The sequence below is a fragment of the Sturnira hondurensis genome, unplaced genomic scaffold (assembly GCF_014824575.4).
Source record: "Sturnira hondurensis isolate 20B ecotype Veracruz unplaced genomic scaffold, ASM1482457v3 Scaffold0018525, whole genome shotgun sequence".
In the NCBI taxonomy this organism is placed as follows: domain Eukaryota; kingdom Metazoa; phylum Chordata; class Mammalia; order Chiroptera; family Phyllostomidae; genus Sturnira; species Sturnira hondurensis.
Genome location: NW_028091156.1, coordinates 8,158,170 through 8,173,965, shown reverse-complemented (window position 1 = coordinate 8,173,965; position 15,796 = coordinate 8,158,170). Strand labels below are relative to the sequence as shown.

At 43.4% G+C, this 15,796-nt stretch overlaps 1 protein-coding gene across 1 annotated transcript in view; it reads right to left on the bottom strand.

Moving 5' to 3' along the window:
* The window catches only part of USH2A (usherin), a 530,092-nt gene extending 524,526 nt beyond the window's left edge, over window positions 1-5,566 (bottom strand). The window contains exons 1-3 of the mRNA XM_037069500.1: window positions 5,302-5,566; window positions 3,981-4,658; window positions 364-529 (exon numbers count right to left, since the gene is read on the bottom strand). Of these exons, the coding sequence (XP_036925395.1) occupies window positions 364-529; window positions 3,981-4,642 (828 nt within the window). The 5' untranslated portion in view covers window positions 4,643-4,658; window positions 5,302-5,566. The remainder of the gene's footprint in view (window positions 1-363; window positions 530-3,980; window positions 4,659-5,301) is intronic.
* Window positions 5,567-15,796: the final 10,230 nt, after the last annotated feature.

The following is a 15,796-nucleotide window of genomic DNA, read 5'->3' as shown; positions in this document are numbered from 1 at the left end:
TTTCGCGTGGCCATGACTAGTGAAATTACTTCCGGATGCCAAAATAGCCCTCACACATTTTTGAGCAAAATAAAACATACAAACCAAATGCAACAGAAATGGCATGAGGACGTTATTATTCCAGGCCGCCTTGTCTTGCGCATCGGTGGGATTTTTCACGGCAATTTTCAGGGGACAGTGCTGGTGTATCATGAGGTGTATCATGAGGTCTTTTAAATATTGATTTTCATGTGTCATTTACACACACGCTTAACATCTAGAAGAGCCCGTTTCCAATCTTGTGGGAAAATGCCATTTAAAGACAAGAAAGGAAGATAGATTCTTCTGTTTAACCGAATGTTAAATATTTTTTATTTCACTCACCTGCACACTCAGATGAATCCATTTCTTCACAAGAATTCTCCCCAGTGTCGTTACTTTTATTGGAGGCTGCAAACCATGGACTGTGCGGTAATAAAACATGGTCTCTTTCTCGGATATTGTGAGTTTGAACACAATCTGCCCATCCACCGTCTTCTCTATAATACACCTTCGGAAGCAAGCAGAAAAGACAAAAGGTCGGCATGGGACCAAAAGACAGGCGAAGGGATCATGTATTTACAGAGGTGTAACTGATCCCAAACTCCACTCCAAATCCGCACTGTGCACAAATGCCTGAATGGCGTTATAGTCAGAGCAAGCTTTATTCCAACTAAAAAGTCTTTTTTATTTCAACAGAAAACAGAATTCTCATTTGTAATAAATTCCCCAGGACCTCAACACCCTTTGTTAGACGTTCATGGTGCAAACTAAAGTAGCTGAATCACCCTGCAAAACTAACATTTAGCTGATTGGCTCATCATTTTCCCTGCTATTTCTTTTACAGGAAGTGACACAATACATATCCTGGGGATTGAATTACCAGTGCAAATCTTTATTTCTTTTTTTTTTAATGTAAAGAGAATTTAGTGTTCAGAGAGGGCTCTGAACTGCTGTTTAATTCCCACAGCGAAAAGAAGAACCCACGAGTATAGTCTTTACCTCCTTGCCCATCACTGACCTAAAGCCAAAGCCGGAGTCTGCGAGATGACGGGTTGCTGACCCTGACCACACAGCCCACTGAAGCTCTGTGACAATGTTAATGATCTTGGATGAATGACCCAAGGCTGGTCGTCCACTTGGTAGTTTTCAAAATCACTTCTATCCTAATCACAGTGATATTGTTCTCCTGCCCCTTTAAATAGGTTTATGACATTTTTATGTTTTATCCTTTTAGTTTATGTTCAATATAAATTTTATGTTATATTGCTTATATCATTGTGTACTTCTAACCATTCTGTGTCCACTGAGCAGAAATAGATATGAACGTAAGCCCCGTTCCTCTCGATCACATTTCAACCTAGCAACTCAACTTTTTAACAGAACACAAGTGAGAAATGCTTGCTAGTTGCCTTCTCCGTGGGTTATTCCCAGAGATCCACTGTTTCAAGAGAAATAACACTGAGAGCATCCCATCAAACGACTCTCTATTTAAGATGGCCTTCAGCCTGTATCTCAGAGACAAGAACTCACAAAAGTGGCACATCTTAGGGAGGAGACCCCATTAGGTGTTGAAAGGGTCTGGGTCCCTTCCTTCTTACGGCTGCCTCCTGCTCAGCCCAGAAATCTTCACGAGTATTCCTGACCCCGTAACCCTCCTTGCTCAAGACTTCTGAAGGCATCTTCCTTGGCACGTACTTAACCCACAGGGTTACCTTGCTAATAACACTATCTGTCTTCCCAGTAGATCGTGAGTTTCCTGAGACTAGAAGTAGAACCTGGTATATAGGAGACCCTCGGAAAAAGATGAGTGAGTGACCAAGCGGAGGAGGAAGCATCAAAGAAGCAAACGTAAGATGGAACAAAGCAAGAATTAGTGCTAAAGGAATTTAAAAACTTTTCATAAATAGAACATTTTCCACAGAGTACCCCCTTTATTACACCTACTCTTTCCCAGCGTTCAGAGGTAAGACTAAGTTTAGAGAACACTTAATAGTCACTGCCACTATTTTATTATATTTTGTACCTATGTTCGGTGATAAAGATGAGAGTCAATAACACATTTTGAGCAAATAAGTTGACAAAGTTTTTTACATAAAGTAGAAATTAGGCTTTAAAGAAACCCTACTATGATTTTTTTAACCCTCAGTATGATTATTTGTAAGTCACTGGAAGGAAAAGAGTTTCTCTTTATTCCCTGACTCTAGGTCTTAAACAATCTAGGAAAAAAAAAGTGCCTCCAGCCATTTTTCTGGAGTTTCAATTTGCAGTACAAGTTAGCATTTGACTGTTACTCAAGAATATATTTACCAAATGTAGGCTTACTTCCCCAAGCTTAGTAAAAATGCATTTCTTAATATGTTATTGATTATCTTCCTTGCTATTTTGTTTGCTTGTAAACATTCTAGCTTTGGTAGATAATGAATGTAAGAGGAAGGCAGGTAGCAAAATATTTAGGAACTGGATTTATTCTGCTCCTGGATAAACAATAATCGGATAATCCGTGTTTTGTTTGTTTTACTTATCGAGTGCAAACACCCCGAAATTCCCCCAATTCCCGTAGGTATTTTAGAATTGAGAATGGAAATGACCTTGAAGCAGAGAACTCTCAAAACTGTAAACCATGTGCTATGGCCTCTATAAATACTCCTCTGTCTCACTTAGACGAAATGATAGCCATAGAAGATGAATTTGGTAGAGACATATCCTTTGGGAAAAAAAAATATTTTGTCCTAGCCATATTTGTCAAGAGACACTTTTTTTAAAGACTGTACACTAGTTATATAAACTGAGTAGGCAGGATTTACTGACATTTCAAACAGTAAGAAAACAGGATTTTCTTTTAGGAGTGACAGAGAAATTGAGATGATGGTTTGAGATGATTTTCACTCCACATTTTTTTAGAAAATGAAAATATGCCAGCTCTCACTTGGCACATTAAAACTAAACACCCAAGACATTTAAGTCCTATTTGCTTGGGAAATTATAAGACTTTTCTGGTTTGTTTCACACGTTTTTTAGATATTTGGCCAACACTGTCACAATAATGAAACTGTCACTCTGGGAAGAGACGAATGCCCTGCAGGAAGACAAAGGCTAAGGAAAAATGTCTCCAAACTGTCCTACTTATTCCAAATTCCAGACTGGCTCTACACACTCAGGGAAAACACATTATATATTGGCTTAAGAGACTATGACAGAAGAATAAACACGTGATTACATAAACTCATTTTTAAAAAACCAATACTAAGGAAGCCACACTCCCAAGCCACAGAAGGCATTTGTACTGGGATCAATAACATACAGGCATTTGAGACCCTTTCATGTTTCCCTACACACTCCCTAAAAGATGTCAGCTCCACAAGAAAAAGGGCGAAAAGTTTTACCTGTTTCAGGGATGGAGGCTTAGTCGTCATTGGGCACTTTCCATGACGCGAGCCAACATCCCTTCTTGGGGAAATGAGGACAAAAACACCGCCCTACGCCCTCAGAGAGTGATCTGCCTAATGAAAAGTTTATACTCTTGTAGGGGCAGTTTGTTCATAGAAACTTGGACCAAAACTTTGAAAATGTCAATGGCTTGCATTACCAGTTCCCAACTGTGAAACTCACTGTGCCTGATTCAGCGTCTGACGCCCAAGAGAAAGACTGTACTCAGCAACCTACTAGGGGACGCTGGAGACCGGTGTGAGCATGGTGGCCTGCAAGGAAGCCATCTTATAACAGCCTTTATTGAAGGTTCACTTCATTACGGTAAGTATAAAGGAATGATTACGTCTAGGAAAAAATGTTTGGAATGCAAACTTACGTAGAAAAGACTAGCATAGGAGTTGGATTTCTCCACTCGCGTGGATCTCCCAGGGCCACCCTTCCTTCCTAGTCTGGAAGTCAAGTTATACTAATCTTCGCTACAAGTGATTTTTCAGGCCCCTGGGAAAGCTTACACCCACCCTACTACTTACATTACACCTTCTTGCTCGGGTTTCAACCACACAGCCAGCGTGAATGATGCCGCCAGCCTTGGAGAAGGAGGAGCGGAAAAGCAATTCTTGTGATTTCCGAAAATAAAACTTGTGGCGTTTTTCGGGGAGTAGGGCCGCAGATCCAGTTGGTCCATGGCGATGCAGCTCCCGAGGCCTTCAGAGAGAAGGGCGGTGAAGGCCGGGGGTGCGGATCTGTGTGGGCAGTCCTGGACGCAAAACTGCTGGCTACAGAACTCCAGACTGTCAGCAGCAGCCGCCGAGCTGCGGCAGAAAGTGCTTCTGTCTGGGAGCCCACACGTTGCGTGGGTTGGCACGACTGAGACTGTCTTGAAAGCGCCGACGTTCTCCAGCCTCGGGAAAAGGCCCTGCGCGTCAGCCCACGAGAGGGAGGCGAAATAGGAAAAGATCGACGTTTCAAGGATGTGAAACAAGAAGCCAAAGTTCAGGGAGAGAGCCGGGCAATGCATGTTTACAAAAAAGCATTCTCCTCCTGGGTAAACGTTCCTAAAGAAGTAATCAGACGGCCCCACGTGGAAGCCGGGCGCTCTAAGGAACCGGCAGGTCTTCCATTTTCGGGAAGCTGCAGGCGCGTTTTCACACGGAGGTAGTTCCAAAGGCGGTCCGGGCAACGGCGCAGACATGGGTAGCAGCTGGTGCCTGCGAATCAGAAACAGGGTGTCAAGTAAAAGCTGCTACATCATTAAAACTTAAGTTCTTCCGAAGAACCAGGGGCTTGGAGCTCTTGACAAGAACCATTATTGCACTTCCCCAAAAAAGAAATCACGGGGGAGGACATTGTCTTGGAGGAAAATGCTCATTCTTTCGGCAAATAGCGGCATTTTGACGAGCAGGTGGAGCATTGTAAAGTTCACAGGACAACCAGGTTTGTATCTAGACACACACACACAGGCCTCTATTTTTATTGATGTGTTTTGCCACCGTAAAGTCACATCACTGCTCCACCACAGAGAATCAGTGCTGCCTGCCCACCAGGTTGAGAACATACTGCACAGGTTTTCTTTGCACATGCACCGTCTGTTCTAAAGCAGAGCTCACTCGCAGATGTCCGAAATCAAGCCAGCAAAAGCACTTTGGGCCTCGCCCCCCTTATCCCAGCAGGTGCAGCAACTTTAAGCTCGCAGTAAAGCTGCTTAGGAGCCCAACACCATCTGTCTGTCCTAGGCCTTAGTATTTAGCAAACGTTTATGCTCGTGTTTCCCCCTACGACTACGTATTTGTAGGTTAAATATGCACCCCTAATACCGTGTAAGTAATTGTATTGATAAATAAGCTGAGTTACCATTTCTTTATGGCATTTCAACCAGTCCCCTCAGTGTGACAAATGACTCTTCACAGGGCTGCGGTCCCTCGTTGCCTGGCAACACTCCGGTGACCCCCGGTTACTTTTAGCAGATAGGCTGTAACAGCATAAAGGCTGCAGGGAAGACTTGGCTGCCCAAGGCCTGCACAGCACACACTTGGTTACCTGACACTCGGCGCAGTCAGCTGCGTGGCCCGCCTGGAAGTGAGCTACCCCGGCCTTCCTTTCGCAGGTACCTGGAGCAGGGGGCGGGACCTGGAGGGGCCAGGCTGGCTTAATTTTAAAGTAGCAGTGCACCTTATCCGATCATCCCCACGGCCCCTCCTCCCGCCGCTTCCCAGCACCTCAATCCATTTCATCCTGGCATCAGAGTGACTGGCCGAGGTTAGTAACGCAACACATAACTTCCGGGGTGCTCTCTCTTTTATGGGGTACAAATATATTGATCCCCTGCAGGCTTGGTCCACAAATGAAAGTTTCTTCGGACTGTTCCGCTTCTGCATTTTTTTTTTAGTCAAGGTACCTCTCTCCTAATAACCCGCGCGGCTTTAGATTATGAGGGGCAATCTGATATTATCTAAACAGGTTCCATCTGGATGACCAGGGATTTTAACGATGCTTCAGAAGCAACAGGCCCGCTGACTTGTTAGCTACCTGATTGGACGAGAGCATGCCTGCATTCACCAATGCCCGCTTGGTGTCAGTTCTGCGTCGTTCCTATCACATCCCAACTCTCTTTCCTATTACCTCGGATCGCTCATCTCAGATGGGAAATATTCTAAAGCATCTAATACCGCTCTCCCTTCTTAGCTTCGAAATAGAAAACTCGTTTGAGGGGGAAAAAATCAGCCAATTGTGGTTTTGTTTTCTGGAAACTATCCTATGTAGAAAAACATTTAGAAATGGTAGAGACGCTTGTGTGGTGTTTCTTGTTAGAGAGACAGCCAGAGACCAACCCACCGTGACTTCTGTCAAACGCTTTTTTAAGTTCCTTTCCTAGGAGAAATCTGAGAACCACAAACCTTTGATTCATCAACTTACCAATTAGAACAAGGTGCTTCTAGAAGGAACCTTCACTCACCAAAATGCCCTCTTCTCTGCTTGTTGATTACTGCAATCTTGCAAGGGCAATGTTGAAATGAAAAATAAACTTTCACATAAAACCAGCTGGTATGTAATTACAGATGTCATATGTAAATTCTGAGAGTGTGGGAAAAGAAGTTTTGAAGTAGATATATAGGACGGGAAGACTTAAACAGGTGGATTATTCAAACCTGCTACGGAACATACAACCAATGTTTGTCTTTGGATGAGTTATTCAATGGCAGGCTTCTCTTCATCCCTGGCAAATCCAAGGACTAACATTAATTTTTAATCGTGGCGTGTCAGTGTGTCTTCGGGGTCTCCATTCTGGAGATAAGGATTTTCCCACCACATAACAACCCCTGCCTTCTCACAGACAGTCATGCCTCAAAATAGACAAGCTAAGATTAGCGACTCCGCTCCACATTCAGACACTCTGCCTGTAATCTGCAGAGGCAGGCGATGGTCTGACACATCCGTCTGCGTTCTCGGCTCCATCCTATCCAACCTGGGGACACTTCTGGTAACTGAATCGGGCACCAACACTTCCACCACCCCCAGCAGTGCCTGCGAAATAAGGATAGGGAAAAAAAGGCAAAGTGTATTAAGAGGAAGTTTTAGTTAAGCATATGAGTGGCCTCGTGCTATTATTTATTTATCTTTATATATTTCTGGGACTCACTGGACAGTTCTTCTGGTGGAGAGTGGCTTGGATTGGCTGGCGCCGGCCAGTCCGATTCAGCCTTGCTCTCTTATCTTAGTTTGCTTAATGGTCATGGGAATCTATTCTAAGAGCAGAAAAATCCCCGGCAACATAAGACCGGAGGCCCTAAGGTGCAAATACTTTTCAGGCCTCTGCTTGCATCACATTTGCAAATGTCCTATTGGCCACAGAAAGTCACAAGACCAAGCCCAGAATTAAGGGCTGCAAAATAAAGTCTAATCTTCACAGAAGAGTGACAAAGTCACATTGCAAAGGGCTATACCTAGGGATTAGAAATAATTAGTGACCATTTTGCACTTTACCAGAGAGAGTGAGTTGCTAGCAATTTATTTTTCTAGTTGTAAAGACATCATGCCACATTAAATCAGCGTATCCCTGTTTTGCAAAAGTCAAGAAAATGATATTTTACTTAGACAACTATAAGCAAGTTTATCCTCTTTATTCTGGAAAAGCTGACTACAATGAGCTTAGCTTATCGGGCCCTTTAGGCCTAGTTCTTTTTAATGGACAAAAATCAAGAGGTATCCCCTATTCTTGAGTTTTTATTACCCAATGATTTACTATTAAAATTGACTAACCTCTGGCATAACTGATCAAGAAAAAAAACAGTAGGCATATAATAATTACTCTCAGATATGAAAGTAGAGGCATAAACCACAGGTGTAATGTGATCACAAACGTAAGAAAATATTACAATTTTATAAGGATTCAACTTTTTTTTTCCAATTTTGTATGAGGATTAAACTTGCACCCTGAGGCAAATTGGACAAATTCCTAAAACTATTTCCAATCTAACCTGACTCAAGGAGGAGGAGAGCTAGAAACAACCCCAATGTCCATGCCCTGTAGAATACAAAATAAACAGTAGTATATCCAAACAATGAAATGAAATAACACGAGGAAAGAAAAGGGAACTGATGCTATAAGCAACAATGCAGGTAAATCTCACAGATGTGGTAGTGAGCGAAAAAAGCTAGACACACCAAGACCATATTGTATGATTCTATTTATACGAAATGCAAACAGTCAAAGCTAAGGTATGGTGATGAAAGTACAAACAGTGTGTTTTTTTTTTTCCTTTAAAAAAGAGAATCAAATGGGAATGGGCTCAAGGAAGTCTGCAAGAGAGCTGGGATTTCTGTATCTTGACATGAGTGATGGATACATTTGAAAAAAATTCATCAAGTTATTTACTTTAAGGTGTGTACACTTTGTGCAAATCATACCTCAACAGAAACAGTAAATATTTTAAAAATATATATAAATTATTCTATTTACTAAATAATCTGCAATTACACTTCCCCCAGCAAAGAAAACAGTGGGCCTAGAGAGTTGTGCAAATCAAGTATTCCACACATCTGGAAAACTGTAATTACAGTTTTCACAAACATTCTTGCAAACAGCATAAGAGAATATTCACCAACTTATTTTACGAGGCCAGTACATAGAAGGAAGCTCATATAACTTGATAGGTAATTTACAAAAGCAACCAACATCATAAGCAATCATGATCATTAACCCTTTTGCTACACATCAAGAGGAGAACAAAGGCACCCATTATCACTGCTTCTATTGACCACTTTATGAGCTAGTGAATTAAAATAAGGAACGTCACTGTTAGCATTTTAACCTTTTCCTACACACATGAGTGTGTATATCCTACATGAAACAGATTTATCATCCTAAAAAACAGGTTAGCAAAATGCTTCCTGTTTGCAAACAATTCTTCCATATTCTTTTGCAATTTTCTAAACCAATGCAATCCCTTGTGACACCTAAAATCCAGAGAGTAAGTTGAATGCCTTTTTTGTGAACAGTGGCCATCGTTCTTACTTGTTCTGGTTTCTGAATTCTTAGGAAGGCTGTTAATACAGCAAGGTGCCTAAGAATAAATCTAAGACGTAGTATGCGAGTAAAAGTGACACGTGTCATTTGCGGGTGAAAGAGGCGGTGTTGGCGTGTCCCTCTCCCACTCACACCGAGACGGACCACCCGTCACCCAGATTCCCAAATGACTACAACCAACTCCCTGGTTACCCAGCATGGGCTAGACACAAAGCCATGTGGTCTGCAGCCAGTGAGGTGTCAGGGCTGTGTGCGATGGCAGGCGGGATGACCCTGTGTGACAGTCCGGTCGTGCTGCATTTCCTCCTATAGCTTCACCTGCCCTGGGGCGCCTGCTGACCACCTTACCAAAGGTACCTGGGAACAAGGCTGGTGGTGCACCGAGCAGACAAGAATGGCCTCCTCCCCATCCCAGAAACACACTGCCTCAATCAGCTAGGGGGGGCTGACCCCTCCCATTGAATCGCCCGCTTACAAATGCCTGGAAGGGAGCTTTGATTTGTCAGTTATATCTGAGGAAGTGGCACCTATTTAGCCCATGCGAAACTAGAATTCCTTTAACAGGTTGGACCCAGACGGTTGACAAATGGCTTGTGAAGACAAGAGCAACAACAGAAGTAGCCATCACCTTGTCAGATGGGTGTTGGAGAAGAAGATTGATTCATTCTAGCAAGTAAAACTCTCCAAGAGAAGAAGCTCTCGAAAGAGGACCCGTGGGAATGAAAGGACAGGTGAGGGCGCGGCTGGAACAGAGGACTAAGGAAGTATGTGGGAGGGGGGTTGTCCAGGCAACAGCCTCACTTCCAGTTGCATATCCCATCCTCCGGGAAGGGGGCAACTAGAGAATCCCCCTTTATAGCACCCACACTAATTCATTAAGACACAGACGAAAGCTAGGTCTTACTTCTAGGAAAACTCTGACATGGCTCACAGGGAAAGCCCTTCTTCCTTGGAGTGGGTTATGGATGGATTGACCTAGGGGCCCGGTGGGTGCTGACTTCTCAGAAAGACTTCGTCCTCAAGGTCAGGCCTGCAGTCCTGGTAATGGAGCTTCCGCCCTCTAGAGAGGGTCTCCTCATAAATGTCAGAACCCCTCCCGGCCGAGGAGGAGCAAGTCACCAAGAGAGAAGTCACGGTACAGATGGGAAGCCAGAGACCCGCCCGCAGGAATGTGACCTTGAGGGTGCTGTGGACCACAGTGAAGGCACATCCCATGACCCAGAGAGACAGTCACTGAAAAGATGAGCACAGCACCGTGCTTACTATGGCTGTTCAGCCTCGCCTCTCATAAGGCACAAAGACACCGGTGAGGGACAGTGTGTGCTTCAGGGACATGTTAACAACAAAAAAGGGTTAAATGAATGAACCACATGCCTTCCACTACTCAGAGCATCATGAGAGATAGGAGCATTTCGTGGTCAGGAAGTTCCAGAGAAGGCCTGGGGTGAGCCCTGACTTCACTACCTACTAGCTGTGTTTTCTTAAACAGGTGACTTGACCCCTTCTCCCTCTAGCTTCCTCATCTATAAAATGGAGCTCTTTTAAAAGGTTGTGGAGAGACCAATTGTAGATAGTACAAAGCAAAGGCTGGGCTTGTCCCTGTTAGCTCCCATCTATTTTCCGGTTTCTACCTAGCGAGTTTTTCTGTAGGTCTACATCCAAAGGCCAAAGAGAGGAAATGCCACCGTGCATTCCTCCACCATTGGAGTGTACCCAACACGTTTATAGATTATCTCGTGTGATCTTTATGACAACCCCACAAATTGGAGACCGTATCACTCCCACCAGACACAGGGAGAAAGTGAGAACCAGGGCTCACGTGGCTTTCTCCAAGTCACTTAACTGGGAAATGGCGAAGCCGGGACAAAAGCCCAGATTCTAGGTGGAGCCTAAAACTCCTCCTACTGTGTGAAGCCTGAGTCATTAGGAGGTTTGGTGGGGAGAGTGGGGAGGGGGCATTGAGCCTGGGAGTTGACAGTTTCTATGGACAGAGAAAGTGAGCATTTCGAGTGCCAAGAGCAGCAGTGTGAAGACAAGAAGACTGTCCTACATACATAGGACATATTATTTCCTGTAGAAATATATAGATAGATACCATTCAGCCCTTGAAAAGAAGTCTTTTCAGATTTGTCATTTTTTCCCAAAAAAATGCCAAAGCTGTAACAAGGGTATTGTCATAGTAACTCTTAGTAACTCATAGAAACTCTCCATTTCTTTACTCAGCATCTTAGTCCTCCCCATTATCATTCTATCGCCTTGACCCGAATTCTTGAGCACATGTTCTTGCACTCCTTAAATTATGCAAACTCTCAGATGATGAGAGCATCATATTTGTTTGTGGCACAAAAGCTTCCCATCGGTATTTCAGGTTACCCTGGGACACCAGGAGAACGTGACACCATAGACAGCATGTGGCAGGCCACCGAATTCCTGTCCATTCTTTCCCCTGAGCCTGGGCGAGGGCCCAGACGCAGCCTGGCAGGTGAATTCACCAGCGGCCTCCTGGATCCCAGTCCGGCAGTGAAGTAACAGCTGCGAAGCAGTATGGGACGGGGAAAGGCAGGCCAGATGATGGCTGGTGAGCAGACACGCGGGTGGGTGGGGGTCTGAGAGTGAAAATGACAGCGCGTGCTGAAGGACAGCAGGCAGGCAGGGGGCAGGACAAGCTGGAGCCAAGAGGTGATCCGCTGATCCTTAAGGGTCAAGTTTCCTCAGAGAGCTGCGCTCCCGGGAATGACGTGGCCACTTTCACAAAGCAGGAAAGCCCCGGGCAGCCTGGAACCCATGGGTGTGAGGTTTCAAATGTTTTTGAGAGAAAGTACCATTGTATTGAGGGAGGAAATGTGGAGACAGCAGATTCAGGGGATGTACAGTGAGCTGAGCAGGGACCACATGGTCTCAGAAATTCAATCCAGTTAAATAACACTTAAAACAGTCCCATGGAGTGAAAAAAAAAATGTGTGTTACATTTAGAGGGGAACGGAGGACATACAAATCATAATGGTGGAAAAATAGTCTTGCTTAGGAAAAAAAGCAAACTGTGCTGAAAATGTTTTTTTTTTAATTGAAGGGAAATATGGACTATGCTTTATCAGTAAACTCTATAATTCTCTCTAATGTCTTTGTAATTCTCCAGTAATTTATTAATATAATATTTAGGTTCAAATGCCAAAGGCTTCACCAAGAGTAAGAATTAGAAAATAATGATTAGGGTAATAAAATTGGAGCAAAATACATTTGTAGAACAGCTTCAAAAACATATACAAACACAGCCCTGGCTGGTGTAGCTCAGTGGATTGAGTGTGGGCCTGTAAACCACACGATCGAGGTTCGATTCCCAGTCAGGGCACATGCCTGGGTTGCAGGCCAGTTCCCAGCAGGGGACTCATGAGAGGCAACCATACATTGATATGTCTCTCCTTCTCTCCTTCCCTTCCCCTCTAAAGATAAATAAAATCTTTTAAAAAACATATACAAAAACAATAATTACCAGCATAACTAAGTTTGAGTAATAAGAGATTTTACTTGGAAATTGCAGACCAGAGAAGTAATGTGATGCTCACTTCTGATGGGACTAATTATTATTTGTGCTTGAGGTCAGGTCACCTGACAGTGCGGTCAGCCTGATGTCTACCTCACTCCACACCCATGAACCTATCTGATGACGGTGTACAATCAAATTCTCATGAAGAGAGGAATGAAGGAATATGAGCAGGTGAGCGGTCCTTTGAACCAGCCATGATACAAATAATAATGTTAACTGAAGGGGCAGTAGGTGGCAGGCATCATGTTGAAAACACTCTCTCATCCACCATGGATACCAACCGCAAGCAACAGTCGATGCTACCACTATTTTAGACATCAGGATCCCGAGCCCTGGATAGTAAATCCTTTCTTAGTCGGAAAACTAACATTTAGGAACAAAATCAAGATTCACATCTGGCTCCATCTAACTCTTCACCACGATGCCCAGTTATCCCTAAAAGCAACAATCTCCGAGAACATTCTAGCATTTGACATTTTTCTATATCCTAGTAAATGTACCCTTAAAGTAATTTAGATAATAGTGCATACCTTCAGTCTCCCAGGCACTGGGCTATCCTAACTGATGAATGGATCCTAATCCTAAGAACACTGCAGAGGTTAAGGACTGGCCCTTTGCTTCCAAAACTGGAGGAATTTATTTTAGGAGGGACTAGAAAGCCCTTAATTTAACCATGACCCACAGTAGTAGCCCCTTCTGGCTGTAGTACGTTCAGATGCCTCCGATTTCGCTGTTCTAGGACAATATTAATAGAGCCAGCTCAGGAGGACCACCTGAGAAAAGCCATGAAGTTGGGAAAAATGAGGAGTTAAGCACAGTTCTGAATAAGTGCTTAGTAAGATTGAAGTTATTGGCAGTAAGGGAATCACTTTACGCAGGGGCAAATGAATCGACTATAATTTTAACCTAAAGTACCACTATAAGGGCTGTAAAATTCTTTCTCCTTGGATAAATAGTCTCTATTTGAATTGCCACTTGCATTGAGAATGTAATAAAGAATAACCTGGTTTGACAAGATACTAGGACCCATGTTGGGGGGCGGCAGGACTGGCCACCAGAATTGACAGAGAACTAGAATATATTCAGCAAACGACCCATGTATAACAGGGGAGAGTCCAAAAGAAGAGAGAAGGCCCAAGTATAATAATGAATGCTGTGTAAGAGAACAGAAAAGATATGGAAATAAAGATTTTAAAGAAAAATAAGGGCCTTGGCTCCAAGCTTCATTGATTATCAGGGTTTAGCAGACTGGGTATGCACCTTAACTTCACTCTCTCATTCCACAATAAAGTCAAATTGTTCTCAGCAACTCACTGACTGTCAGAAGCTGATCTTCCACGGACGCCAGGATACGCACACTGCTTCCTCTCAGGCTGTGTCTTGACCTTGTAGCCATCTTGACTGGCCATCTCATCTCCTCTAGCTGAAGCCCCCGCTGTTATTCAATTAAGCCTGGATACCAGACCAGAGGCTCCCGGACAGACAGTCCCCAGCCCAGATCTCCTGTGGGCACAGCACACGGCTCGCACAGGCCCAGCAGAGCCGTGAACAGTTGCGTTCGGAGCTTTCTGGTTCACCTGGCACCGCAGGCAAAAAAGCAGTGTTCCTTTGGGTTTGCACGGTGTCTGGCTGGAGTGAGTCATTTAGCCACATAAAGCAAGTAACATCACATTTGAAGGCAAACTCATTAAGTACATTCATAAAAGCAATTAAGACATTTCAGTAACACCACAAAGCATTTATGCAACTTATAAAAAAACACCGTTTTTACTGATTCCCAGCCTTCTAGCAGAGCTCTGAAATAGCACGTTGATCCGTGGGTGTACCCATTAAAGAAATATGGCGTGCTGCAACAGACATTTCTATTTTGTAGGCATGGTAGATTTTTAAAAAATATTGGAACAGTTCATCACTAAAACCAGCATTGTATTCTCTTGATTCCTAAGCAATTCAGGGTGAAGGGAAAGATGGTGTGGTCGCATGACTAGAAGAAAACAACCAGAAAAAAATCAAGTGATTGCAACGACTGTTTTCTAAAAATACACCAATTATTGCCCTGACCAAGGAGCTCAGCTGGTTAGAGCACAGGCCAAGGTTGCAGGTTCAATCCTTAGTCAGGACACATACAAGGACCAATCAAAGAATGCATCAATCAGTGGAACAACAAATCCATGTCTCTCTCTCTCTCTCAAAGTTAATAAAATTATAAAAGTATACAAACTATTTAAAAGTACGTATATGCCAATGTTTCTATAAATCCTCTGCCTTTATTCACATATATGCATATATGCAAAAATATTCCCTTTTCTGTTTCCATAGCTTTTTGGAAATGTTTCTAAGGTACCACCTTACAGGGACTCCTGGCCCAGTGTCTCCAGGGGGTCAGCGAATGAGCATGGGAGGGGAGGGGAGAGTGGTACAGCAGGTTACTTGGGGTACAGGCTCTGAAGTCCAACACCCTTGACTTTGACTCCCTTTTCTCCTTTGCTTGGGCCCATGGGATGCTTACAGACAGATTTTTCTGACCATCTCAAGTAACTGCACATCCATGGCCACAAATAGTGCACTTTTATCCCTGGTTTTATTTGTCATTATTTCATTGCCCATGTTTCTCTTTATCTTTAATGTCTTGGTAGCATGGTTTTACTTTTGTAAAACTATAGCTGTGTGTGTGTGTGTGTGTGTGTACTACAGCGAATCTTCTGTGGACTAAATGAGCATCAGTCTGCAAGAGAGTAAATAAATAAATGCACTTTAGAAAATTCTGTCTGATATAAATACTTAGGAAGTAGGACTTCCAAACTCCTCGAGGGACACATCTTATGCACTATTGTGTCTGCCGTCCCTCTGACAGTTCCCCCCAAATAGCAGGAAGCCCACGATTGTTAAATGAGAGAGGATATATCTCACTGTATTATTATTTTTCTTTTTTGCCTTGGCCAGTAAGGAACCTGCTCAAATTTTTTAAAAAAGAAAACTCATGAGTTTTATTTCAAAATGATGAATGCAGGTAGTCTTCACATCACGGCCTATTTGGTGTTAAGGAAACCATCATTTCTCAGGGCCCCATGGTGAACACAGCCAGGCTTCTAACCGGAAATCCTAACCATCCAAAGATCTTTTCTTCCACATTGCTGTACATTAACTCGAAGTCTATGAATGGGTAATATATAGTCTGATGTTAAGGATACTAGTAAAATCAGCCTTTGAATTAGTGTCAGAAAGTAGATGATGAATAAATACAGACGGCGTGGTTTTGCCAGAGGGACTCAGACACA